Below are 26,250 nucleotides of genomic sequence, written 5' to 3' on the forward strand. Positions count from 1 at the left end.
GTTTACTAGTACAGGGCAAAGTTGCAAGTTCAAGGCTGTCCTTTATGGCAGTGTTTACAACAGCAAATTGAAAACAGACTAGGTGCCCAACAGTAGGGGATGGTTATATAAATTATAGTGCCTATCTATGTGACAGAACATGGCAGCCATGAAGAGAGATGTTAACAGAGCCTGCCTTTGGCATAGGAGGAGCAGGCTACAAACCACTGTGATCCCCATTGTGTGTGTTTACACATGTAGGTATGTAGATAGGGATAGATATATGGATTATTTTAAAACCCTAGAAGGAAATACACCAAAATGTTGGCAATGGCCAGCTCAGGTAGAAGGTGGGGGTGGGGTTGCTGGTGACTTTTATTATTTGTGCTTCTCTGTATTTTCCAGAATTTTTATTACAATGACCACGTATTTTGCAAAACACTATATTTAGAATGACAGAGTAGCAGCACCCACCCTCCCCAAAAGACCTCAGAAAGGGACAAGAATGACTATTCACTGCAGGCCTTCTCTGGGCCAGGCCCTAAGTGTGGGGTTTTATTTACAAGATTCCCTGCACTCCCCAGTACCCACCCCCCTCATTTTACAGAGGAGGGAACAGGCCACACAGCTAGGGAGAGTCAGTTTGACTCTGCCCAGTCTGGCTCATTCCAAACCTGATGTCGGAACATACAGCACTGGGCCGTTACAAGTTCGTTGTAACAATGTACGGCAACCACTACCACAGACACAAGTTAGATACAGGGAAACTGAGGCCCCTGGCAGCATGGACCCTCCCCCGGGTCTGGCAAAGGGTCATTGGCAAGTGGGGACTGTAACTGAAGCCTCCCCCTCTTTAAGAGTCAGAAACCCTTGGATTTAATTATCCGTTTACAGCCTCCCAGAGGGACCCTCCCAGGGCCCTGGGTTGTCTAGTTTAGGTCTGCAGGGGGTATTCTGATTCACCCACCCCAGCCCTTGCGACTCCGGGGCAGGGTCCCAGGAGGAGAAGGGAGCCCACTGTCCCTGGGGAGTTCCCAGGGAGCGCCGCACCTGTGGTCCATGAGGTCACAAAGCCCCGAGGAAGGCTCCTCCCCACGCCGGCGCGGACCACCCCTGGAGGGCCATGCCCGAGCCCTGGGGAAGCTCCACCCGCTGGAGCAGCTGAAGTCCGAGGGGCTGGGCCCGGTGGGCTGGGACGGGGGCCGGGGCAGCCAGGCGTCGGGGTGCCGGGTCCCTGCCTCCGCGCCCCCGGGTGACCCGTCCTTTCTGCAGCGGCCATGAACCGGCTCCGGAACATGAGGCGTCCGGAGCCGCTCCGGGGCCCCCCGCAGTGGGTCCCCACTCTGGGCGAGCTGCAGAAGACCCTCCAGCAGGGGGAGCATTTGCCCCTCCGCCCGCTGCCCATGTTCGAGAGTAACTTCGTCCAGGTCCCCGGCTCTCTGCGCCCCGCGGGCGGAAGAGGGACAGGAGGGGCGGGAGACCCCCCGACCCGGGCTGGGGGATTCGGCGGGCAAGAGGCAGCTGGGAGGCTTGACGGGGGTGGGAGGCTCGCTGTGGGGGAGCCAGAGGAGCGTAAGAGACCCGAGTGGTCCCAGCCTCTCTCCCTGGACCCCCCAGGTAACCAATCGAGGGGCCCCGGTGTACGTGCACCACAGGACCAACCGAGTGACCATGGGCGTGGCCGCCTCCCTGCCAGGCTTGGTACTGCCGGACATGCTGCTGATGGCGCAGCCCCCCGAGGACAGGGAGTGCTCCAACCTCATCCTCACCAGGTGCCTCCATCCGTGCCCGCGTGCCCCCCCCCGGGGGCGCGCTCTATCTCCGCCGGCCCCCGGCGCCCCCCGGCGCGTGCTCCACCGCCGCCGTCTCCCCCTCCCAGGATGATCCCGCTGGACCTGGCCCACCTCTACGTCCACGACCTGTCCGCCTGGCGCCTGAAGCTGCGCCTGGTCACAGGCCGCTACTACTACCTAGAGCTGGACGCCCCCGACAGCGAGGTCGGCTTCCTGTTCGACCGCTGGATGCGCCTGATCAGCCAGCTCCAGCAGCCCGCCACTTCCTGGGCCCCCAGGACCCTGCACACGCCCCCCACGGGCCTCTCCCACCTAGGGCCTCCTGCCTCCACCTGGCGCCTCCAGGTGCGGCCCTGACCCCCACGGACCCCTGGGGGCAGCCATGGTTCTAGATTCCAGAGCGAGTCAGGAGCAAAAGCCATGAAAGTATAGGAGCCCTGGGAAGGGGGCTGGGAGTCTGGACCCCCCGGGTCTGAGGGGGGAGGAGCTGGGGGGTCTGGACTGGGGAGGTGGTGGAGATGTGGACACCAGGAGGAGACCCCTTCCTGACTGCCTCCCCTCCCCTTCCACAGGTCCCGTCCCACCACAGACATTCAGGTGAGCTGGCTGGAGCATCCACTGGGCCCACCCCCCAGTCTCAGCTCCTCCGTTAGGCGTGGATGGAGCCCCAGCAGTCCCTCTCTTCCCCTCTGTCCCCTGGCTGAGTGCCCCCAAGAGTCTCCTCGGGGCCTCCGCCCATCATCCCTGGGTCATTGACCTGACGGGTCCGTCTCTTTCCAGTCACAACTGCCGAGCCCACCTTTCCTTACAAGATTCTGACAGCTCAGAGACAGAAGGCCAAGGTGAGTGGGCCGCTGGGCCTGGGGAGGCGGGGAATCGGGGAGAGCAGGGTGGGGCGTGAGGGGTTGAGGGGCTGCACCTGCTGACCACCCCTGCACACACACACCGCCAGACCCTCAAGCGCAAATTCAAGTCTCAGGCCGTGGGCGACTCTCTGCCTCTCGTGTGGTCCCAGCTGCAGCACGTGGACGCCAGGAAGAAATCCACAGAAAAGAAGTAGGCTCAGGGCCTTGTTGCCCAGCAGGGCAAGGGGGCCGGGGGGTGGGTCTCGGTGCAGAAGCTGCCAGACTCACACCAAATTTCCCCTGCAGGCCCCAACCCGACCTCCCCTCTGGCAGACCGAAGACTGAAATCCAAGTTTCTGGTGAGCACACACCCCCCTCCATGAATGGACCCCCAAAATTCTGACCCTTCTGCGGAGGGCTCAGACTGTTCTCTCCCTGCATCCCCTCCCCCTAACCCCCAGAGAAGCCCAGCATCACCATTCGGACCATCTTCAGCATCATTTCCAACACACCGGACCACACGGAGTCTTCTCCCAAGGCAGTTGTATACCCAGGGCTGGGGCAATGCTTGAGACAGAGCAGGAGGGGCGGGGGGCCTGGACCCCAGGGTCTGAGGGAGGAGGGGCTGGGGGCCTGGACCCCCAGGTCTGAGGAGGAGGGCGGGGGGCCTGCACCCCCGAGTCTGAGGGGGGAGGGGCCAGGGACCTGGACCCCGGGGTCTGAGGGCGGAGGGGCCGCAGCCGGAGTCTGGGCGTCTCCAGCGGCCTGACCGTCTCCAGCAGCCTGACCACCACTCCACTTGCGTCCCCCACCCACAGGGTTGCTCTGACTCTGAGGGTGGCGCATGCCTGGCAGGCTTACTGGAGACCCCTTTACACTGTATCTCGGAGGACAGCCCTGAAATGCCCCTGCTGGGCACCTGTGACGGCCTGGATATGTGTGCATGGCAGCAGCACGTGGACAACCTGATGGACCCTGAGACCAGCACCATGTCCAGCTGCTCCATCCACCCGGCTGCCTACACTCCCGACTTCCCCAGTTTCAACAAGAAGGCCAGGCCTCTGCCACCCAACTGGAAGCCCCTAGCCGTGCCCACTGCCCCTCATAAGGCTCCATTCATCCTTGACCAGTCCAAGAGGGTCTCAGCCATGCCTGCTGCACTGCAGATGTCCACTGCACCCGGCCCCTCCCAGAAAGCCACAGCTTATCCTCCTGTTCCCCAAAAGGCCCCATTTCAGAAGCCCCCTCATGTACCAACCGTTCCCCAAAAGGCCCCAGCCATGCCTGGCCCATCTCAGAAACCCCGTCATGCACCAGCCATCCCCCAGAAGCCCCCAGTCATGGCTGTGCCATCTCAGAGGGCCCCAGGAACACTTGGTGTTTCCCCAAAGGCTGTTTCCCACCCTGCTCCCAACAGGAAATCTGTGTTCCTACCTGCCTCATCCCAGAAGGGTCTGACCTCACCCACCCAACACCGCATGACACTGGGCCCTGACAGCGTCAGCGTGGTGCCCTCCAGAAGCCACAGAGGGGGTGTGCTTGAGAAGAGGAAGCCTGAAGAGAAGCCAGAGCCGGTGAAGTTGATGGGCACCAAGGAGAAGAATGTGGTAGAGACGAGAACTCAGAAAACAACCGTGGAGGTGCCTTTCACAACCACCGAGAAGAAGTCAGAGGAAGTCCTGATCCACAGGGCCCAGGAGATCGCCGTGGACGGCTTGAAGGGCAAGGGAAAGCTAGAAGACAGGGTCCACATGATGAAGGAGGAGATTGATCTGGACATGCCAGGCTTCAAATCCAAGGAGGTGGGGCAGCAGAAGAAGTGGGTCAAGACCAAGAAACTGGCCATCCAACAAGCCCCTCAGGAGCAGACCAGGCCCTTCTCCGTGGAAGGGCTCACCCTTGCCAAGCTGATGATTATCGCTGGCTCCAAGGACCCCACCTTGAGGTCGGCTCTGGTCAACCTGCCATCCTGGCTCTCAACTTCACAGGGGTGTGACTTGTCCATGATGGGCAGAGTACCCCTCGGCCCCACCCATTTGTCCATGCTGGAGGAGACGCTGGTGGGGGTCAGGGAGCAGCCGCAGTTGGGGGTGAGGGTGGAGGAGATGCCCCAGGACTCAAAGGGACCTTCCAACGTGTCCTCTCACCCCAGGCGTGCGGCCAGCAGCCCCAAGATGAATGTTGCCTCTCAGACTCCTATCCCTCTGCCCTCCACGAGGTGGGAGGACATACCCGAGTCGCCCACCTCACTGACCCCCATCTCAAAGATGGAGGCCAGGGTCTCCCAGCAGCCCAGGAGAGTGTCTCAAGAGCCTGAGAGGGGACCAGACCAGGGCCCTGTGGCCACAGTGGGGTCAAACCTGGAGATCCTCCTGCCCACCCTTTTGGAAATTGAGAGTATGAAGGATGAGGCCTCCAAGGTGGAGAAGATAAAGAAGGAGCTGGGCGCCTTCGCTCCTTCACCCAGGTATTTGGCGGTAGCCATGATCCTGTCTACCTGGTGTCCACGAGGAGGCAGGGGGCTCACTCCCTCTTTCCTTTACTTCCCTCTGGGCTCTCAGCGTAGAGTGAGCATCGACCAGGTGCCAGGCATCATTCTATGCACTAGGGACATGGCACTGAGCAATTCGGGAAGGGGGTTGCTCCTGGAATCTTTGGGGTGGAGCCCAGGGATACCCCTCAACATCCCACAGTGTAAGGGATGGTGCCCCACAAAATCACAGTAGTGCTGAGGTTGGCAACTCTGACAACAGAATCCACATCAATTGTATCATATGTTAGAAGGCAGGAGGGACTCTGGGCACATCGCAGGGTAGGGAGAGTTAGGCGTGGGGGTAGGCAGGTTCCGGTACCAGGTTGAGTTGGTCCAGGAGGGCCTCAATGAGCTGGTGTCATCTGTGTGAAGATCTCAAGGAGGGAGGTGAAGAAGCTGTGCGGACATCTGGGGAAATCCGTTCCCTTCAGAAAGAACAGCCCTGAGGCAGGAGAGTATGTGATGTGCCGTGCCGACGCGGAGCTCTGGGACGTCCCGCTGTGGGAATCACGGTCATGTGGGGCCTTGCAGGCCACCTGAAGTGGTGTGGGTTTGCTGCTGAGTGGCCCTGGAGGGTTTTGAGCAGGACGGCTGGAACTTACGTATATTAGAAAGGACGCTCTCTGGCTGAAGGGTGGAGGGGTGGAGGGGGACGGGTGGACGCTGGGAGAGGAGTGGGACAGGCCGTTGCCATGGTGACTGAGGCACAGGGTGATGGTGGCTTGGACCAGAGGGGTGGGGATGGGAGTACAGAGGAGTGGGGCTCTGCAGATGCTCTGATGGTTGAGCCCACGGGCCAGCTCATGGGCTGTGCGTGTTTGCTACGGCACCAAGGGTGACCTTGAGGTTTGAGATCTGGGACACCAGGAAGGTGCGGCAGCAGAGGCTGTGGGTGGAGCAGGTGTCAGGGAGAAGACTGGGAATTCCGTCCTGGACATCTCGCCTCTGAGATGTCAGGTAAGGACGTGGGGTAAGCTGCTGGACACAAGTCTAGAATGATGTGGGGACTCACCCGCACGTGGACAGCTTCCGCAAGCTATGAGCCTGGAAGGTCACCAGCGAGCGAGGGCAGGCGGAGACAGGGTCCACAGTGTTTAGGGAAAGGGGAAACATGGTCAGAGAGGGTGAGCACGGAAAAGCCTCCTGAACCCACCAAGTGAAGAAAATGACCAGGAACATCATGGGAGTAGCCGTGTCGAATGCTGCAAGCAGATGAAGGAAGATGGGAGGAGACAGAACCTCTGGATTTAACAGCAAGGAGGGGAAGAGGGAGGACTTGAATGGGGTAGGCTCAGGCGAGCACGGGGCAGGATCACCGAGCTGCAACTCTTGAAAACGTGGCTGAGTGAAAGAAGCCAGACACAAGGCCACGTTGTGTACGATGTGGTTTGCACGAAACGTCCAGATGAGGTAAATCCCAAGAGACAGGAAACAGATTGGTGGCTGCCTGCCGGGAGCTGCAAAGGGTGGGGAGCAACTGCCTCAAGGATGTGAGGTTTCCTTCTGGGGTGATGAAAACGTCCTGGGAACTATGTGGTTGCACAACATTATGAGTGCAATTTAATGCCACTGAGTTGCACACTTTCAAATCATTACAGTGGTAATTTTTGCAGGGTGTGTATTTCCCCAGTCGTTACACACACACACACACACACACACGTAAAGAGGGGAATGGGAGAGGAGGCGTTCACCAGCTCTTTCCAAGGAATTCCCTGGAAGGGAAGGAGGAACCTGAAGAGGAAGCTGGTTTAGGATGTGGGACATGAGAGGACTTCTTGAGAGAAAGATGTTAGTGCATTTGGATGCTGGGGTGAAGGACCCAGAGTCAGGCTTGATACAGAGGAGGCAGGAGGGAGGGAAATCTAGGAGAGACCTTGGAGGAAACATGGGTTCCAGGTCAGGCTTGCCGGGCCCTGGAGCAGGAACGCCCCCCATCGACACTCACTACTCTCTCCCCGCGGGTCCCCCAAGCTCTCTCTAGCTTGCTTTCTCTCTCTCTCTCTCTCCAGCAGGCCGCACTCGCAGCAGTCTCAATAGTGGGATGCGACGGACTCGACTTCAGTCACCAGTGTCCAGAGGAGCCTAGCGGGGCCAGGTAGCCCCTGAGCCCTGTAGGTCCGCCTGACGCCTGACACCTGGCCCTGGCGTCCAAGAGCCCGGCCCTTACCCTGGCTCTTTCCTCTTCCTCACAGGCCCCCAGGTGCTGTGCACCTCTACTGTAAGAAGCAGGTTGCTAAAAAGGCCGGGCGGGGGCGGGGTGCTTCTTGTCGGGTAGAGACCAGAGCTATACGTTTATATAGGGGACGGGGCGGGGGGCGGGAGCCGAGGCCCGGGAGAGCCCGCATGGTGCCCCAGCTTCGCGGAGATTAAAAGCCGGAGTCTGAGACTCGGCCTGAGTGAGTCGCGACTGCTGCCTGTGTGCGCGCGTCGGCCCCAGAAGGGGCGGCGGGCGGCGGAGGGGGGGTCGTTCACACCAACCCTAGCTTGGCGTCCCGCAACGTTTCCTGCAGCGCAGCGGATCCCATTGGCTGGGGCTCCGGGGGGCCCAGCCAATCGGGCCCGAGGGGTAGTGCTTCCTGGGCTGGGACCCTCCAGACTCTACAGCAAGGGCCACCCCCGACGGAGCCACAGGCACAGCTGACCCAGCGACCCGCCGACGGTCTGCTGAGCGCCGGACAGGTGGGGACGGGGGCTGGGCTTCGGGGCGAACGTTAGGAGCCGGGGGAAGCGAGGGTCGCGGGTCGGCCCCACGGAGCCCACCCCTCCCCGCAGCGCCGCCTTCGCCGATGCTGGGTGCTGAGTGCCCAAAGCCCTGCAAGGGGAAATGGCCAACGCCGCCTTTCGACCCGCGCTTCCCCAACCAGAACCAGACCCGCAACTGCTACCAGAACTTCCTGGGTAAGACCTCGTGGGCCAGGTCAGGGGCGGTGGGTGAGAGAAGGTGCGAGGCGGGGAGGGGCGCGCCCCGCACTGGGACGCGGAGACCGTTGAGGTGGAGAGAAAGCCGGCGACGGCCGGAGGGGCGGGGCCTCTTTGAAGAGGCGTGGCCTTATTTAAAAGGGGCGGGGTCGTTCCGTGGAGGGGCGGGGCGAGGGAGGAGCGGGTCAGGTTGGGGTAGAAGGGGGAGCCGGCGACGGCCGGAGGGGCGGGGGCCTACCGGTGATGGGTGGGGCCTATTTTAAAGGGGCGGCTCGTTCCGTGGAGGGGCGGGGCGAGGGAGGAGCGGGTCCTCCAGGTTGGGCTGGGACTGAATCGGAAGGGGCGGGGCCTACCAGGTAGGGGCGGGGCCTCATTTAAAGGGGGCGGGATCGTCCCGTGGAAGGGCGGATCGAGGGAGGAGCAGAGCCTTGCCTGGAAGAGGAAAGTCCGAGTCGTGGAAGGGGCGGGATTATGGGAGGTGGGCGGGGCCTTGGGGGGTGGAGCGGGGCCCTCCAGGTTGGGCTGGGATTGAATCTCAGAAGGGGCGGGGCCTATCCTGGAGGCGTGAGACAGGGTCCTGGAAGGGAGGGAAGAGAGGATAGGCGGGGTCTTGCGGGGAGGAGGCGGGGCTGGCCCTCTCGGAGGGCGTGGCTACGGGGGGCGGGGAGAGTGCAGGCCTGGCGGGAGGGCGGGGCCTCCCGTGGGGGCGGGACTACCCACCTGCTCGCCCCGCCCCGCCCCCGTCGGCAGACTACCATCGCTGCATCAAGACCATGAACCGCCGCGGAAAGAGCACACAGCCCTGCGAGTACTACTTCCGCGTGTACCACTCGCTGTGCCCCATCAGCTGGGTGAGCGGACAGAGGGCCGCACGGACGGGCTGGGCGAGGGTGGATGGGTCGGCTGAGTTAGGACGGCGCTCACTCCCCTCTTCCCCACCCCCAGGTGCAGCGCTGGAAAGAGCAGATCAAGGACGGGACTTTCGCTGGGAAAATCTAACGGTCTGAACGTGGCTTCTCCTCCGAAGAATCAGCCCCAGTGACATTCCCCGCCCCATCCTCTCGTCTCCCGGAAAATGGGCCCCACCGCCCCAAATCTCACCCCGCTCCGTCCCGTCTTTAAGCCTCAAATAAAGTTGTGTTACTGTTGGTATTAATGTCTTGTCGGTAAGGCAGGGGAGCATCGGGAGGCCCTTCCTGTACCCTGCCGCTGACACTACTGGTTCCAGTCGTGGGAGGGGTGAGGGAGCCCTTCCTGTCCCCTTCCCAGCTCCCCCGCCACCCCCCCAACCCTGCTCCAGCAGGGTCTGCCTTGGCTCTCTGAGTCCCAGCACTCCAGGGTCCTCCTGCCTCTCAGTCCCCCACTTGTTACTCAAGTCCCTCAGGGTCCTCTTCCCTTCCTGGGCCACCAGTCCCACCCCTCCATCCCATCTCAGGTACAGAAGAGCAATGTTTATACCACCCAGCACTGACCCTGTCTCTCCCTCCCTGCTCCAGACCATTCCTGGCTCTCCACCTTTCCCTTGCCCCCAATCCCCTTTGACTCCCCTCCCCTCCCGTCCTGGAACCCATCACTTGAGCTTCTCCCAACAGGGTACGCCGCCTGGTCCCCTCGGTCTTTTCAGCACCTGTCCATGGCCAGGAGCAGCCTTCTCTGCTTAAACACATGTCACTTCAGTTTCTCCTGCCAACCCCTCCCTGTGAGCTCCTCCAAGACACTCGGAGCTCCAGGCTGAATTATTCTTTGCCCCAACCCCACTCCGTCTCTGAGCCTGCCCTCAGCCAAGCTCAGGCACAATGGTGAGGTTCATCCTGATTCCAGATGCCTCTCAAAATGCCACCTCTCCGGCCACCTCCACCGCCACCACCATTGCCCTGAGCCAGGCTGAGTGACCCTGGACAGAACCTGGAGCCTGGGGCTTCTAGCCGGGTCCTGCCCTAGATGGACATGGGCGTGGGGGTGGGGTGGATTTGACTGTTTCCTCTTGAAGCTGTCAGCCTCTTGGGGCAGCCCAGACCCCCAGACTCTGCCTGCAGTGATCTCACAGGGCCCCCATTCAACCCCAGGGTTCAGAGGTAGCTATTACTAATCACGTGATGACTTCCTGGCGCCCCCCTCCTCCCCGCCAAAAGCCTCCTGACCTGCATCACCTCAGTTTCTCCAGCTGTGCAGAGAGATGGTGCAAACCCCATTATCAGGAGAGGTGGGACGACGGGAGGGGCTGGGTGAGCTGGGGGGAGAACAGCTGCCTCCACTTCCCCCCCACCCCTCTACACTGCCCTCATCGCCCCCCTCCCCAGGGCACACTCCAACGTGCCATTTCCCACGATTGGCCTCAGGCTCCCGCTCTCAGACCACAACTTGCAAGGCACCCGGGCAAATGAGGGCACAGGGTGTGGACTCAGACAGACAGACAGGCTGGAAGCTATGGCGGGGGGCCGGGGAGGGGGTGCGGTGTGAGGCGTTCTCGCGACCTCTGCTGACCTGCAGACCTCTGGCCTGAACAGAGGTGGCGCTGCCTCGGGGAAGAAAGCAAGCCGCGGTGCCACGCGGGCAAGGCAGCTCTGAGTCACAGCACGGACCGGAGGCCGTCTGAACACTCGCTAAGGTCAGCCAGGTAGTGCCAAGCACAGGGTCTGACACCTGTGTGGCCGCGGCCGCAGCCAGCCTCCTGACCTCCCCAGGCGCCAGTTCCGCCGCAGCCCCTTCCCGTTGCCCCTTCTTCCCCTCTGGGGCCAGGATCCCGGCCCCATCCCTCCACCACCTCTGGGACGTTCTGACTCGCCCAGCCTCCTTGCTGGCCACCTCTGTCCCCTGGATGCCTGAGCCCAGGGCAGGGACAGACCCACCTCACCTCCAGCCAGCAGACCAACGCTCTCAGGCCCCAAACCCTGGCTGTGAACACCTCCTCCACCACTCCCGGGCCAGCTTTGCCCGGCTGCATCCTGAAACCCCCAGGTCAGCCTCCTAGGACAAAGGAAATGGAGGCCTCCGGCATCTCCCGTCCCCCACCCCTCCCCCCACCTGCATCCCTGCTCCCCTCCCCGCTCCCCTCCTCTCCATCCTCACCCTCTTCCAGCCTCCTCTCATCAACACCACCCTCTTCCCGTCCCCTCTGCGCTCCTGCCTCCCCTGACAGGTTCAGGATCACAGAATCACAAAACCGTTTGCTCCATGAGCCATCCGGGCGCTGTGCTCTGTCCACCCACTGCACCATCCCATGGAAGCCACTGCTGAACCGAGCCCTGGGCCTCCTGTGGGCACAGAGCCGATTTCCCCTCTGGTACCTGCCTCTTTCCCAAAGACCTCAGAGCCTGATGAGCTCTGAACATGGGTTCAAGTCCCAGCCCTGAAGCCTGCCAGCCCCATGGCCTAAGGCCTCTGGGCTGGGGCCTTCTCACCCGGATCACAGTGATAACACCTACACTTTGCAGGGCCGTGGGTAGGATGATGCCATGTGACGAGCCAGAACAGTGTCCAGCCCAGCTGCTCTCAGGGGTTGTGATATCTCCGTCTATTGGACAACCTGCAGCATGTTGATCCAGTTCTGGTGCCCAATATCACACCGGGTGGTGGGGTGACTGACTATCAGTTGCCCTCCCGATCCGCAAGCCCAGGATGACCAAACCCATCAACAGGGCCCTGGAGCTTCTGGTGTGTGCTCAGTCACCTCAGTCATGTCCGACTCTTTGCGACCCCATGGACTGTGGCCCACCAGGCTCCTCTGCCCATGGGATTCTCCAGTTAAGAATACTGGAATGGGTTGCCATGCCCTTCTCCAGGGGGATCTTCCCAACCCAGCCAGGGATTGAAGCCATTTCGCCTGCATTGGCAGGCGGGTGGGCTCTTTACCACTAGTGCCACCTGGGAGCTCCTGGAGGCCGAGGGTAAAAGGGTCAGAGAGCGCCCTCAAGGGGAGAAATGGGAGCCAGGCTTGAGTGTCCTGCCTGGCTCCGCTGCTGTCTCACGGACAGGGTGCGGCACTTCCTGAGACTCTGGGCTGGAATTACTTCCCATTTCAGCTCTCTCCTTCTCCTCCAGCCAGCCTCCCTGTTTCCTTGCTCCGGCCCCCTGGTCTATGATGGGGTTCTCAGCCTGAGCCTTGACCCTCCGGCCCTCCCCCGGGGCTTGCCCAGCCCCAGATCCACCCGGACATTCCAAGGCCTGCCGGCTCACAAGGACGCCTCTCAGCTCCCTGTCGAGGCTGGGGCTCCGCCTGCCTGGCGGCTCACGGTGGGCTCGACGCAGTACCAGCTCTGCGGCCTCAGGCGGACGCGCCTGCCCTCCGGGACCATCTGCAGAGGTGCGGGGCCATCTTGGCAGCGCTGCTGTGGAGGCAGACGCCGGGGTGCCTGGGGCCATGATGGCATCGGTTGTATTACCTACCTCCCTCCTTCCCTATCATCTTGTCACTCTAGCCCACAGGTCTTGCCGGGGGCTGGCTTTGGCCCCGAGGGGTACATTTGGCAAGGACCACAGATCTTTTTGTCACCACGGAGGGGGTGCTGCTGGCATCTCTGGGTGGAGGCTGGAGAGGCCAGCCCTCGTCCTGAGACACAGGACTGGCAGCTTAAGGCGGCAGCAGTGCTGAGGATGAGAGACCCAGATCCCTGCTTTCTCATCTCTCTTGTTTTCGGGTCCAGACGCTTTTGTGGGTTGGACGAAGGCTCTCAGCCCTCTGGGCTCAGAACACGCATGTGAATGTGCAGTCTCTACATGGGAAACGGGGTTCCAGGAGGACCTCAGAACCTCCAGCGTCCATCCAGGCTGACTCCTTCCTCAGTTGTCACATTTGTCTAGAAAGCATGGACTTCTGCTTGTTTAGAGGGACGGGTTCCTTAGTGACTGTGTCAGCCGTCTCTCTTCATCCTTCTCACTGCCACTTGCTGACTGGGAGGCCCTCTCCCTCCTTACTTTTAACCTCAGGGAGAAAGCTAACAGGGTTCAGCAGGACTCACATGGAAAAAAAGACACACCTTCTTGTTCTAAAAGGAATCAAACAGGCTACACATAAATGGTCTTTCCTGCTGGCTCAGATGGTAAAGAGTCTGCCTACAAGGCAGCAGACCTGGATTCTATCCCTCGGTCAGGAAGATCCCCTGGAGAAGGGAATGGCAGCCCACTCCAATATTCTTGCCTGGAGAATTCCAGGGACAGAGGAGCTTGATGGGCCACAGCCCATGGGGTCACCAAGAGTCAGACACAACTGAGCAACTTTCACTTCAAATTTCATATATATGAAACAAATTTTAAAGTTAAAAAGAATAGTCACCTGCTTTGAACTGGCCACCCCGTTGGCCCACCCGGGTCTTCCGACAGTCCCCTCAGGCCCTCCACATTCCTCACCAACACAGCCTGGCCTTGTCAGCCTCCAGCGTAAACTTTTCCATGGTTGTCATGGAGGAGATAAACCAGGGCCTGCAGCCCACACCTGACCCCCAACACTTGTGATATGGTCATGAGGCCTCAATGAACAAGAAGGAAAATGTTCACAAGACACTTTGCAGGGGGTTGGGGTGGTGGGTGCCGGGTGTTAGGAAGCACTAATTGTCAGCTGTTAGTATTTCTGTAAAAGGGGGTTGAGGTGAGAATTAAGAGGCGGTGGGAGAGGTTCTTTGGTGGTCCAGGGGTTAGGATTCTGGGCTTTCACCGCCATGGCCCCAGGTTCAATCCCTGGTCGGGGAACTGAGAACAGAACTGGATCTCAAGAAACAAGACAATTCATTGTCCTGGCCTCATGGAGCTGCTGCTGCTGCTAAGTCACCTCAGTCGTGTCCGACTCTGTGCGACCCCATAGAGGGCAGCCCACTAGGCTCCTCTGTGCCTGGGGTTCTCCAGGCAAGAATACTGGAGTGGGTTGCCATTTCCTTCTCCAATGCATGAAAGTGAAAAGTGAAAGTGAAGTCGCTCAGTCGTGTCCGACTCTTAGCGACCCCATGGACTGGAGCCTACCAGGCTCCTCCATCCACGGGATTTTCCAGGCAAGGCCAACCCAGATGACACACGTGAGGGACTCTGACTTCAGACAAGGGCGATCTGGCCCCATGTGACCCAGGGTGAGTCACTCTAATTGTTGGACCTCAGTTATCTCATCTGGAAAATGGGCAGACTCCCCTCCTGCATGAGACGATGGGTCTGGAAGCACTCTTCATGAGCACAGTTTGTTCGGTGGTGTGATTCTTGCCTCTGTACTTGGTCATCCTCAGAGTCCACTGTCCTTTCACCCTCCCAAGCTTTATAGGGCCCAGAGTCTGGTCTCCCCAGCAAGGCGTAGGGTCTCACCGTCCCAAAGGACATCTCTTTAGAACATAAATCAAAATGAAATGCTTTCAAGAACGCTGCTTGTAACAACGTTTTAATAAAATAAAATAAAAAGTTCAAGTGCTTCCAACCCCCCAACATATCCCATTCTGGTGTGGGGGAGGGGAGAGACCCCCCACACCCCAGTAGCACCAGGGATAGCACCATGAGAAAGATGAGGTCGCACCCGGCCTCCCTGAGACCCACGGGGGTGGTGGGGACAAGCCCCTGGCCAACCCCCCTCATCCCCCACTCAGACAGTCACAGACTGAGAGCAAACTGACCCCTCCCCCACAGGGCAATGTCTAGGGAGGCCACCCAAGCCAGCCCCACCTCCCCCAGGCCTGCGGGGTGGCCCTGCCCCTATGGCTTTGCTCCCTGGGCAAAAGGTGGTGGGCAGGGAACAGCTCCTTCAGCCCTGGGCCCGGGCTGGGGTCGGGGGCGGCGGTGGGGGGTGGGGGGTGGGTGGGGGGCAGTGGCCAGGGCTCCCTGCCAGGGTGGGGGTGGCTCAGGGATCAGCAGTCACAAAGGATCAGGGGTCAGATCCCTGGGGGTGTCCAAGCCAACCTGCCCCCAGGTCAAAGCTGTGCTGGAATCGAAGGTCAACTCCTTCCCAGAGGTCCAAGAGCTCCTTCTAGAGGTGGCTCCCCGAGAAGCTGGGCAGGAGGGGACCAGGAAGGACATCCTGCTCTCCGGGCCCAGGCCTCCCTGTCCAGCCCATCATGGCCCATCGCTGTTGACATCCAAGTCAATGGAGCCATGGCTGACCACCAGCCGCAGGCGCTTGGGTGGGGAGAAGGGGGTGAAGGCAAGGGCCTGCTTGGGGACAGGGACGGGACCTGGGGTCCCAGAGGGGGCAGGGTTGGCAGTGGCAGGCAGGGCTGGCACCACACGGCTCAGATCCACACGGACCACAGAAGGCAGCCCGTAGCGCCGGGCCCAGTGCCAGTCCTGCTGGGGGGCCCAGCAGGCGCGGGGGCCCTGAACCAAGGCCACCCGGGCCTCCGCCCGTAGGCGGCAGTGGGGGCCGCAGCCTCCCCACCGGTGCAGGGAGACGTGGGCAGCTGGGAGAACCGGAGGCGGCAGGGCTTGCCGGGGCTGCAGGCGCAGGCGTCGGCGTCTCCGGGGACGCACCCGGAGCTGGGGCTGAGGCAGCCAGTGGAGCCAGAGGGGTGAGGCATCAAGTCGGGCGCTGCAGGGCGGGGGGCGCAGGGGCTGGCAGGCGGCTGTGGAGGCCCGGGGGAGGGGAGAGAAAAGGGCAGCTGCGTGAGCAGGGCTCCCGCAAGGGTGCACAGTTCCTGCTCAGGCTGGCCGCCTCCAAGGCTCTTCCTGGTCGTCGGAGGGGACAGACCCAGGGAGTGACGTGGGAGGAGGGACGACAGGAAGAGGGCAAAGACAGGACAGGGGACGGGCCCGCGGACAGCGCCCACCCCGTGCTCACCGCAGAAGGGGTCCCGGCGCGGCGGGGGTGGGTGGGCACAGGACCGGGGCCCGTCCAGACCTTGCTGCAACCGCCGTTTGGTCTCCCGGAGCTCGTACTTGTCCAGAGGTCGGGGCGGCAGGGGCTCCCTGGGCCGCAGTCGGAAAGCGCCCTCCCCTCTCCTGGGGGTGGGAAGGCGGTGAGGAGGGAGGGCTGGGCCCCCGAGGACGCACTTCCGGCTCCCGGCCCCAAGGACCACGGCCCACCTTTCACAGGTGTAGCATTCACAGTGCTCATTCTTCTCGCCGAAGAAGCCCTCGCCGTAGAAACAGGTCACCTCGTCCCCTGGCTCGATGTCCCGGAGCACCTTCACGCACGCTGCGTTTCCATCTGCAGGCACAAACTGGGGGCCAGAGGCTCAGCGCCCCACCCTGGGGTGGCCTGGCTCCCCGCCCCCACTGCCTGGCCTGGCCTGGGCCCCTGGCCTCACGGCCTGCCCCTGGGATGGGCAGGGGCCGAGCCCCGGGACGCGCCCTGCCCAGGGCCTGCACTCAGCACTGGCTCCCTGATCCCCCCCTGCTTTGCCGGCTCCCGCCCTCCCTGCAGGACGATGACCTAACCGGGCCTGGCAATGCACAGAAACCGCTCCCTCCGGCCCATCCCCTGGCTCCTCGATGGCCAGACCCGCACCGCCTGCTTCTGCCATCTCCCCTTCTCCAGGCCCGGGTCCACCCCAGCCCCAGTCCCGAATCACCACCCCCCATCATCTGTCTGCTCCTGCCTCTAGGTTTCTCCTCTGGGAGAGGCAGGACTCCCACCCACCCGCCTGTCCATCTGTCCACTGGTCTCTTCGTCCCAGGCTGACACACACCTGGGAGTGGCCCTGGCCACCGGCCTGCCTGACGCCAGGACAGCTGGCCGGCGTCTCCCGAGCAGGCAGTGCCAGGTGTCCACATTCCCTCCGTGCCTAAGAACCCTCTGGAGCCGGCCCCTCAGGGCCTCCCTGCCCTGGGCTACCCACCAAGCCTCAGCCTGTACCCCACGGGAGCCGCCATGGGGTGACTGAGCTCACACACGAGGGGAGCCCCCGTGCCGCGGCCTCCCAGCCCTCCAGCCTGGCGCCCCATCTGAGATGCCCTAGCGTGCGCCCCTTCGCCCTCAACACCTGGGAAAACTCTCCTCCTCCTCCAGTGCCTGGCTCTGACTGGTACAGCCTCAGCTCTGCACCACGAGGGGGCTGGCACCCCCCTCACCAAGCCCTGCCTCCTCTCCCTCCTACCCACTGTGTGTGCTCCAAGCCCTATAGGACACTGACACTCAGTGGCCTTCACAGCTGTGCCAGCAGGCAAGTTCTCATCCTTTCCCATCTGAGAAGAGAAACTTGGGCCCGGGCGGTGGAGCCAGGACTCCCAACCTCTTCACGTGGGGGGCTCTGGAGGATGGCCAAGGCCAGGGAGGCCCACAATTGTAGGGCAGACGCTCAAGGCCTTACTGGGCGTCACCCTTCAACTCCCTCCCACGCACTCAGTCCTCCACACACACAGAGCAGGGGGGCCTCCCTCTGCCTCCCAGGGCCTCCTATCAGGAGGAGCCCTGGATCTCCAGGAGGGCAAGGCTCTCTCTGACCTCACCCCCGGGGCCTCCCCCGCCTCACCTCCTGCTATCATCACAGCTGCAGGGGCTTCTGCCTGGGAGGCCGGGCAACAGGCACAGAGGCATTTAGGGTCTGCCCACCACCACCCTCCCCCTCAACCGGCCCCGCCCCCGGCCAAGGTTTGGAGACGGGGCACTGCAGCCAGCAGGTGGCAGTGTGACTGGGTCCCAGTGTGACTCTACCAGAGCCCCCTCCTCACTCCGGGTACGGGCAAGGACGGGTGGGAAGCTGCACGGTCAGGTAGGGAGACCCCCGACAGTTTCTAGCTCTTCACTAACCCGAAAGCCCCTCCCCACGTGCCCCTTCCTCCCGGGATGTGGGGGCCTCCAGGTCTCACCTTGCAGTTGGGTTTGCAGTCTGGAGCCAGTTGTGGGGGTGCAGGGGAGGGAAGAGACTCGGGTCAGAGGAGCCAAAAAGCTGGGGCACGCCCCTCCGCCCCCGCCCCCACCCCCGCGTCGGCCCCTAGTCCCGCCCCTACCGTGGTTGATGAAGGCGGCAGGGCCGAGCCACAGCTGAGCGCTGCGCTTGCGGGTTGAGTACATGATGCTGAAGTCGTTCTCCCCGGCTCTCAGCAGCTCCTCGTCGGCCTCCCGCAGCTCCGCGATGCAGCCCACCAGCAGCTCCAGCTTCTCGTTCTTTTTCCTGCCAAGAAGCCGGCTCGCTGTGGGTCAGTGAGTACCTCCCCAACCACCAGCGCTGGGGACAGGAGCCTCTCATCCCAGGCCTCCTGTGGGAAGAACTGATGCCGGCCAGCGCGCTCCACTGCCCAAACGTCTCTGAAAGTCACACTGTTGCCCTACACCCACATATGCCTGGCGTGCATCCTGTCCTACTCTCGGCTCCTCTGGCGCCCACTGCCTCAGCTTCCCGCGGTCCAGTCCTGCCTGGAAGCCCCCCGCCACCCAGGCTCTTCACTAGACCCATCAGTCATTTTGTGGGTCTCAGCCTCTTCTCAAAATCCCCAGGCAGGCTCAGGATGCACTGTGCAACCGTGGTCAGCCCTGTGAGCGCGCACCACTACCACCCCCCTTCTCACTAGACTGCAAGCAGAGGGCAGTGTTGTTCTTGCTCACTGTCCTGCCCTCGTACCCAGCAGTGACTGCTACTTGAGGAGGGGGGGTCTGGTGGAGATGAGATAAAGGACAGCAGTGCACGCTTGGGCACAAGGTCAGTCCTTTCCCAGCAGCCCGGGGAAGCCTGGGTCGCTGGAGGGGGGTCTCATCTCCCAGAGGGCTGTGGTAGGCCAGGGGGGTCCTGGGGGCCAAGCCCCGCGTCCTTTCTCTCAACATCGACATCTTCGTGGCTCTGTCGCCGCAGTGCTGGGTCTCCTCCACAAGAGAGGGAGTGTCTTCTCCCAGCAGTCCCCGGGGAAAGATGCCTCCTGTAAGGCCTGGGCTGCGAGTCCTGCCCTCTTACCATGCGCGAGTTGACACAATCTTGGCTCCATTTGTCTCCATGGAATAACGGGTACAGGGCAAGATGGTGAAGCCACTTTCAGGCAGGAAGGCGCGGAGGTAGCGATAGATCTGGGGGAGGTGAGGGGGTGGGTGGGGTGAGGAGCTGGGGCAGGGTCGTCCTTGGCCCTCTCTCTCCTGGGTTCTAGTCCTGCTCTGCCACTGACTCACTGTGTGGCCTCAGGGAGCTCACTTCCCCTGTTGGGGCCTCAGTTTCCTCATCTGTCAAATGAAGAGGTTAGACTCCATCTCAGAGGCCCCCCAGCGCGCCTGTCCTAGCGGTCTCTGAGCCTTGCTTCAGATGGTCCCAGTGGGTAGGAAGTCAGGGAGTCCTGGGGGGCTGTGCGGAGGGTCTGCCCAACAGGGCGGAGGGCCCGGGACAGGTAGGGGAGATAGAACATGAGGGCCAAGGGGAGGAAAGGGAAGGGCTCCCTCACGTGGGTCTTGAGGGCAGCTTCCTGCCGTGGGCCCCGGCTCTGGAAGTAGTGGGCCATCCAGCCTCCCAGCGTCAGGGCCCGGTACGCAGCCTCCAGGTCCCGCTGCCTCAGGAAGGCCTCCAGAGCTGAGCGCAGGTGGTGCTGTCGTCGCAGGGGGGGCACGGGGCTGGGGGAGAGGGCATGCCTGGGTCCCAGGGCCTTGGCCTATTCCCTGTGGGCCTTCCCAGGCCCCACCCCCACCCCCACTGGGAGCTGAGAGGAGGATGGGGCAGAGGGGTGGTGGTGGCAGGGCAGGGGTCCCGAGATCCCTGGGTCCACCCTCCCCCGGGTCGCCTCACCTGACGTTCATCTTGTGGGTGCGGAAGCCGAGGTAGGGGTCCAGGACGAGGCTGGTGGCCAGGTCGTCATTCTCACACAGTTCTCTAGCGGTTACTCTGTCGGGCCCCATGGTGCCCTACGCACCATGCTGCCTCTGGTGGCTGCGGCAGGGGGTGGGGAAAGCGAGGCAGGGGGCGCAGCGCTGGGATCCCACGTGTGTGCTTGCCCTCTGCCACTTGTGAGCCCTGTGAGCCTGGGGTGGGCCCTTTGGCCTCCTCATCTATAAAGCAGGGAGAGAAGCAGTACTGACTTCGCAGGGCTCTCAGTGAAGGCGAAATGCAACAAGTGCTTCTGACACTGGGGAGACCCCCCCAAGAAATGCCAGCCACCATCCTTAGTAGCTGCACCTCCGCAGCCTCCTGAGCGCAGATATAAACCACTTATGACAACTCCCCCCTCCTTGCCCACACACACACATTCACAGACTCCATGTGTGCACGCAGTTTCCCTAGGACTCCCATATACACGTACACACACACACACACACACACACACACGCACGCGCGCGCACAGGCACGCAAAGGTCCCTACAGACCAGGGAAGGCTGATTAATTGGCAGTCTGGGATAACCCTGAAGGCTTAGTCCTGCAGGAGGTGGGAGTCAGGGGGCCCCCAGCAGCAGCTCCTGCCCGGCCAGAACCGCTCGTTCCTCAGCCCACCCCCACTCTCCCGGCCTCGGCCGCCACCCCCCTCCCCAGCAGCCTCGGGAGCCCTCTTCGGAAGGCTCGGGGTGAAACCTCAGGCAGTCTGGAGGAGGAGGGGTGGTGAGGGGAGGGAAAGCCGAGGAAGGCTCCAGCACCTGCTCTCTCTCCAAGGATTCCGGGGGAGGGGCGCGGACAAAGCGGGGGGAGGGGGGAGAGAAAAGGAACGTTGTGGAGAGGCAGAGGAGGCCCAGAAAAAACACGGGAGAAGGACGGCGATTAGCAAAACGAAAACAAAACAAGCCTCCTAACCCCGACGGCGGAGGCCTGCCCGGCACCCACACCAGGGTGCTTCGGGGAGTCGACGGGGGACTGCGAGGAAGGGGCGCTGGAGAGAGGCCAGGAGCTACAGCGGCTGGGAAAGGGGGCAGAGACCCGAAGGCTGAGGAAAAATAAAGAGGGGGCGCTGCGGGACGGCGCTGGGACGGAACTGAAGCTGCAGAGGGGCGAGGGGGAAAAGGCAAAATGCGGACACCACAGGGAAGAAGCCAGGGGAGGGAGAAGGCCCGGGCTGCCCGCGGGGAGGCTTGGGGACGCAGCGAGGACCCCAGGAAAAGTCAGCAGGGAGACGAGGGGTCCCGCGAAAGCAAAGAAGGACCTGGAGGTCCAGGAAGGGTCCTGGGAAGGTAGAGGAGGGTGGTCCAGGGGTTCCACAACGGGGCTGGAGAAGCAAACGGGGCCAGGGGGAGAACTGGGGCTCCAGGAAGGAACCCTGAAGAGCCGCGAGGAGCGCGCCCGGGCTCCAGGGTAAGGCCTGGGTAGGTAGTGAGAACCCAGGTTAAAGGCCTGAGGTGCTGAGGAAAACTGGGGGGAGCAGACACGGGCCTGGGGAAGACCTGGGCTGGGGTGGTTTCCAGGGGCCTGGGCAGGCGGCGAGAGTGCAGGGGACGCGCCTGAGGGCCAAGGACGGGAGTGCAGTCAGAGGGCAAGCTGAGGGTCCAGGGAAGGGCCTGAAGCGCGAGAGCGGGGACTGGGGGAGGAAGCACAGGGAAGGGGCTGGGCACCGAGAGCAGCCTGAGGCTCGCCGAAGGGCCAGGAGACGTGGGCGCCTGGACATGAGGAGGGGCGGGCGGGCCGGGGAACAGACGGGGCTGGGGACGACCGGGAGCCAAGGCGGCGCGGGGCGGGGGCCGAGAAGGGGCTCAGAGGTCGGGCCCCGCGCCGCCCCTCACCCGCTTCTCCTCCTCCTCCTCCTCCTCCTCAGGCGCCCGCGCCGCGGCTGCCACCACCTCCCACAGCCTCCTCCAGCTCTCGTCAGACCGGGTCGCCGCGCCTCCAGTTAGCCCCGCCGGGCCCTCCCCGCCACGGCCACTACGGCCTCCCATTGGCCAACGTCTCCGCCACTCTTCAATTGCCGAGAAGCTTGCGCCGCCCCATTGGTCAGGCTCCGTTCTGCCCCGCCCCTATTGCCCCCCTTCGGTGCCCCTACAGAACCCCGCCACGCCCGCGCTGCCGTCAAAGCGCCGCCAACTGCACCTAGTGGCTGCCGGCCCTGTCCCTCCGCTGCTGCCATGGAGACGTATCCCCGCCCACGACCAGAAGTTGACTCCCTCATTGGCCGAAAGCGCTGTCGCTCCGGGAGAAACTCGGGTTTGCGTCGGGTTATTTGGGTACAAGAGGAAAGAGGGAGTGTTCCGTCGGCTACAGAGCCCGAGTGTGATTGGTTAGCCTTGGAGCGACTCATGCTTCCAATGGCTAAGGTCTCCGCCTATCACCGTTAGGGTAACACCCTCCCTGTTCTCTTTCTCTGGCGAAACCTTCGGCCACCAGAGGGAGAAAGCAGGAAAGCCACGGCGGACCAGGAAGGGGGGTGAATGCGCGCGCACTTCTGTTCTCTCTTTCCATCCCCCCTACCCCCAACTCGGCTGGACCTGCGGTTGCTAAGGCGACAAAACTTTATTGACAACCCTGCCGGGTACAAAGGGCTTTTCCTTTCCTTCCCCGCTCTAGATCACCTTATCCACAATAACACTCTGGGTGAATCGGTCAGAAAGACGGAAGTGGGGGCTTTGGAGAAAGCCGTGACTCATGGGGCGCTCTCATGGGGCACCCCCCGACGCCCCCAATAGGGATCACCCTCCTGCTACAATCTTAGAGGCAAACATAATTAGCAATTCATCATAATTACGCTCAGAATAATAAGCCCCACATTTGGAGCAGGCGGTCTTTGTTTTGTTTACTGCTAAATATTCTGTGCTCTTGGAACAATGTGTAGCTTGGAATGGGTGCTTCGTTAATTTGTGCTGAAGGAATGAATGTATGAAGCTGGTTTCTGCAAACAGTCCTTCTGTGACTGTGGAGAAGTGGCTTGCCCTCTACGGGCCTCAGGCTCATATCTATAAAATGAGAACCCCTCTTTGAGAGATCGTCCTGAACACCCTCCCCAGGGTCTTTCATCTGTGCTTCCAGGCCCTCACCCTCTGTTCTTACTGTCCCTTCCCCAACTAGGACTTAACCTCAGATCTGAGACACCCCCAACTTAGGCAAATCCCCCCCCCACCCCTTCCGCCAAGGATGGCTCAGACAGTAAAAGAATTCGCCTGCAATGCGGGAGACCTGGGTTCGATCCCTGGGTTGGGAAGATCCCCTGGAGGAGGGCATGGCAACCCACTCCAGTATTTTTGCCTATAGAATCCTCAGGGACAGAGGAGCCTGGCGGGCTACAGTCCATGGGGTCGCAAAGAGTCAGACACAACTGAGCGACTAAGCACTGCCTACAGCATCTTCACATAGGGGAGTGCTATACAGCAGTGAAAGTGGGTGATCCAGCACTCGGTATATCAGCTTGGAAAATCCCAAAGCATGCTGCTAGTTGCAGAAGTTTACAGAGTCGAATGCATACAGTTAAAGAAAAAAAAGAAACAGGAGTTGTGTGTGGACATGTAATAAAACGCAAACTTGCCTGGGTATGACATGGGGTGGGGGTGGGGGTGCCCTAGTGGCGACCCCTGGGGGAGAATGGAAGGAATGCAGTCAGGAAAGCTACTCAGGACATTCTTACCTTCAATTATTTTTTTCTAAGCCGGCAGGTGGAAACTGTGAATTCACTATATTCCCTGTTTTTTTCTACATGTCAGAAATATTTCATAATGCAAATAAAATTTTGACCCACCAATGCCACTTCCAGGGTTTTATGCCTAAGAAATAATGGGAAAGTGTTAGAGTATTTAAAGATGTTTGTCTCAGCATTTGTTGAAAAAGCAAAAAAATAGGAAAAACCGTAATGTCCAACTGTAGGAGATTGGTCTGACTGATTACAGCATACCCCTAAGATGGAAGAACAGCAGTACCTAATAGTTTACTGAGCTCTTAACACATGCCAGTCACTTTGCAAATAGTCCTATGCTTGTGAGCTAAGTCTCTTCAGTCATGTCTGACTCTACGAGGGATGGGCTATTACCCCATTTTACAGATGAGCAGACTGAGGCTTTCCGAGGGGATGTAACTGACCATCAAATCATAGAGCTTGTACTCTCAGCCCCTATTGCTACCTTGCCCAGATAGGATCCAGCTTGTTCTCCACCCACAGATGACAAAAGAGACACCTTGGGAAAAGAATAAATCACTGACACACGCTACAACTTGGATGAGCCTTAAAAGCATCATACTGGGTAAAACGAACCAGACACAAAGTCACATATGGAGTGATTCGATTTCTATGAAATATCCAGAATAGACAGAAAGACAGAGAGCCAGAAAGCAGATTCGGGGAATTCCCTGGCGGGCCAGTGGTTAGGACTCTGTGCTTCCCCTGCAGAGGGCACAGGTTCAATCCCCGGTTGGGGAACTAAGATCCCCAATGCCACATCGAAGCAAAACAAACAACCAAACAAAACCCCCAAACAGATCCATGATTGCCCCCCGCTGGGGAAGAGGAGAATGGGGAGGGACTGATATCAGATGCGGGGTTTCCCTTTTTGGATGAAGAAGTTCTGGAACTGGAGAGCAGTGATGGTTGCCAAGTGCCGTGCGTGTGCATAATGCCATTGAATTGCATACTTTCAAATAGCTAAAATGCGGCTTCTTGGGGGCCCAGGGGTTAAGACTCTGCCTTGTAATGCAGGGGACATCGGTTTGATCCCTGATCCGGGAAGATCCCACATGCTGCGGGGCAACTAAGCCCAAGCGTCACAACTACTAAGACTGCTCTGGAGTCTGAGAGCTGCAACTATGGAGCCCACGTGACGCAGCTATTGAAGCCTGCTCCTCTAGAGCCGGTGCTCCCCAACAGAAAAGTCACCACAGCGAGAAAATTGAGTGCTGCACAGAGGAGTGGCCCCTGCTCGCAGGCAGCTAGAGAAAAGCCTGTGCGTCTAAAAACAAATAAACATTTTCTAAAAAATAAAATGGTTAAAATGGCAAATTTGACGTTACATTTATTCTACCACCAAAAAATCAAGCAAATAAAAACAACAACAAAAATAGAAACCCCACCAAAGAACAAAAAGAGAAAGAGAATTATAATCACCTTGAGAATGTAGTGAAAATATGGATTCCAAGGTTTACCCTCTAGAGAACCCGGTCAAGTATTTAATAAATAATTATTTCAGGACGTTGCTACGCAAAGTGTAACCATGGACCAGGAAATCAAGCAGGATCTCTCAGGCACTTGGTAGGAATGCAGAGTCTCAGGCCCCCATCCCTGACCTCCTAAATCAAAATCTCCCAGACTGGTGATTCAGATTCCCAGGATGTTTGAGAAGCGTCCCTTAGAAGACGCCTTGTTGCAGGTGGCTTCCTCAGACCAGACATTCACTGCTGGGGAGATATTGTGGGCTTGATAACTCTCAAGGTTGCAGGTGAACTACTAAGGGGGTGGTGGTGGTTCAGTCACTAAGTTGTGTCTGACTCTTGAGACCCCATGGACTGTAGCCCTCCAGCTCCTCTGTCCATGGGGATTCTTCAGGTAAGAATACTGGACTGGGTTGCCATTTCCTCCTCCAGGGGATCTTTCTGACCCATTGGCAGGCAGATTCTTTACCTCTAAGCCACCTGAGACACCCCGTTTACTGAGCATTTATTTTCTAATCTGTCAAAAAGGCCACCGTAGCTTAGTGAGAATCTGGAATTACTGCCTGGCCTAAAATTCTAATTCCCTCATTGACCAGTTTTTCAATGTATTTTTTGTAAATTAGTCACCCTCTTAGCACCTCAGTATCCTTCCCTGTTTGGATTTTTATTTATTTTGGGCCACACTGTGTGGCACGGGGGATCCTAGTTCCCTGTCTGGAGATTGAATCCATGCCCCCTGCATTGGGAGCACAGAGTCTTAACCACCGGACCACCAGGGAAATCCCCCATCTATAAAATGAATTAAACAGTTGCTTCTGCATAAGATTTGTTGTTGTTTAGTTGCCCACTCATGTCCAACCCTTTTGTGGCCCCATGGACTGCAGCCCACGAGGCTCTTCTGTTCATGGGATTTCCCAGGCAAAAATGCTGGAGTGGGTTGCCATTTCCTTCTTCCCAACCCAGGGATCAAACCCAGGTCTCCTGTATTGCAGGCAGGTTCTTTACTAACTGAGCCACCAGGGACGCCTACTAAGGGGGAAAGCTAGCTATAAAATAACAACTTCAGGATGATCTTTTATTTTGTGTGGGGGGGGTGTGTACCATACAGCTTGTGGGATCTCAGTTCCCTAATCAGGGATTGAACACGTAACCTGGGCAGTGAAAGCTCAGTGTCCTAAACACCGGGCCTCCAGGGAATTTCCTGGATGTTCATATTTTGAGGGGAAAGGTATATCTGTTTATGTGTATGTATAAATTATTAGGGGAAGGACTTGGAGAAAAGGAAACTTGGTACTCCGTGGGCATGTGAACTGGTGCACCCACTA

At 60.1% G+C, this 26,250-nt stretch overlaps 3 protein-coding genes across 12 annotated transcripts; 2 read left to right on the forward strand and 1 right to left on the reverse strand.

Moving 5' to 3' along the window:
- Positions 1 to 292: 292 nt before the first annotated feature.
- GARIN5B (golgi associated RAB2 interactor family member 5B) lies at positions 293 to 7,747 on the forward strand. Of its 8 annotated transcripts, XR_009731026.1 has the most exons (12): positions 1,085 to 1,406; positions 1,597 to 1,751; positions 1,859 to 2,117; positions 2,345 to 2,369; positions 2,553 to 2,614; positions 2,725 to 2,828; positions 2,924 to 2,976; positions 3,079 to 3,155; positions 3,436 to 5,084; positions 7,160 to 7,245; positions 7,343 to 7,368; positions 7,661 to 7,747. XR_009731026.1 is itself a non-coding variant. In XM_061389259.1 (10 exons), the coding sequence occupies exons 1-10, from the start codon at positions 1,039 to 1,041 to the stop codon at positions 7,185 to 7,187; spliced, it is 2,538 nt and encodes an 845-aa protein (XP_061245243.1). In that variant the 5' UTR covers positions 293 to 1,038; the 3' UTR covers positions 7,188 to 7,439. The 8 variants fall into 8 exon arrangements, 3 of the variants coding, with proteins under 3 accessions (XP_061245243.1, XP_061245242.1, XP_061245241.1); XR_009731022.1 differs by having other exon boundaries at positions 7,160 to 7,368; XR_009731025.1 differs by lacking the exon at positions 7,343 to 7,368.
- Positions 7,707 to 9,221, forward strand: LOC133231073 (cytochrome c oxidase subunit 6B2). Its single transcript, XM_061389280.1, has 4 exons — positions 7,707 to 7,829; positions 7,923 to 8,048; positions 8,820 to 8,920; positions 9,015 to 9,221. The coding sequence occupies exons 2-4, from the start codon at positions 7,937 to 7,939 to the stop codon at positions 9,066 to 9,068; spliced, it is 267 nt and encodes an 88-aa protein (XP_061245264.1). The 5' UTR covers positions 7,707 to 7,829; positions 7,923 to 7,936; the 3' UTR covers positions 9,069 to 9,221.
- Positions 9,222 to 14,407: 5,186 nt separating this feature from the next.
- Positions 14,408 to 21,936, reverse strand: KMT5C (lysine methyltransferase 5C). 3 transcript variants are annotated; one of them, XM_061389285.1, is made up of 9 exons: positions 21,586 to 21,910; positions 19,673 to 19,932; positions 19,335 to 19,500; positions 18,860 to 18,969; positions 17,922 to 18,085; positions 17,781 to 17,800; positions 16,056 to 16,192; positions 15,871 to 15,971; positions 14,408 to 15,595 (listed from the first exon to the last, which is right to left on the reverse strand). In XM_061389285.1, the coding sequence occupies exons 2-9, from the start codon at positions 19,780 to 19,782 to the stop codon at positions 15,090 to 15,092; spliced, it is 1,314 nt and encodes a 437-aa protein (XP_061245269.1). In that variant the 5' UTR covers positions 19,783 to 19,932; positions 21,586 to 21,910; the 3' UTR covers positions 14,408 to 15,089. The 3 variants fall into 3 exon arrangements, with proteins under 3 accessions (XP_061245269.1, XP_061245267.1, XP_061245266.1); XM_061389283.1 differs by having other exon boundaries at positions 15,811 to 15,971; XM_061389282.1 differs by having other exon boundaries at positions 15,254 to 15,971; positions 21,586 to 21,936.
- Positions 21,937 to 26,250: the final 4,314 nt, after the last annotated feature.

This window comes from Bos javanicus, chromosome 18 (genome assembly GCF_032452875.1).
Source record: "Bos javanicus breed banteng chromosome 18, ARS-OSU_banteng_1.0, whole genome shotgun sequence".
Taxonomy (NCBI): domain Eukaryota; kingdom Metazoa; phylum Chordata; class Mammalia; order Artiodactyla; family Bovidae; genus Bos; species Bos javanicus.

What these genes read in the sequence shown, in the direction of transcription:
- LOC133231073 (XM_061389280.1), top strand. Translation starts at nt 7,937, where the DNA reads ATGCTGGGTGCTGAGTGCCCAAAGCCCTGCAAGGGGAAATGGCCAACG. An exon ending in CTGCTACCAGAACTTCCTGG is followed by an intron (nt 8,049 to 8,819) that starts GTAAGACCTCGT and finishes CCCCGTCGGCAG; the next exon opens with ACTACCATCGCTGCATCAAG. An exon ending in CGCTGTGCCCCATCAGCTGG is followed by an intron (nt 8,921 to 9,014) that starts GTGAGCGGACAG and finishes CCCCACCCCCAG; the next exon opens with GTGCAGCGCTGGAAAGAGCA.
- GARIN5B (XM_061389257.1), top strand. Translation starts at nt 1,257, where the DNA reads ATGAACCGGCTCCGGAACATGAGGCGTCCGGAGCCGCTCCGGGGCCCC. An exon ending in CTCAGAGACAGAAGGCCAAG is followed by an intron (nt 2,615 to 2,724) that starts GTGAGTGGGCCG and finishes ACACACCGCCAG; the next exon opens with ACCCTCAAGCGCAAATTCAA. An exon ending in GCCTTCGCTCCTTCACCCAG is followed by an intron (nt 5,085 to 7,159) that starts GTATTTGGCGGT and finishes CTCTCTCTCCAG; the next exon opens with CAGGCCGCACTCGCAGCAGT.
- KMT5C (XM_061389282.1), bottom strand. Translation starts at nt 19,782, where the DNA reads ATGGGGCCCGACAGAGTAACCGCTAGAGAACTGTGTGAGAATGACGAC. An exon ending in ACCCACAAGATGAACGTCAG is followed by an intron (nt 19,501 to 19,672) that starts GTGAGGCGACCC and finishes CCTCTCCCCCAG; the next exon opens with CCCCGTGCCCCCCCTGCGAC. An exon ending in TGCCGCCTTCATCAACCACG is followed by an intron (nt 17,801 to 17,921) that starts GTAGGGGCGGGA and finishes AACTGGCTCCAG; the next exon opens with ACTGCAAACCCAACTGCAAG.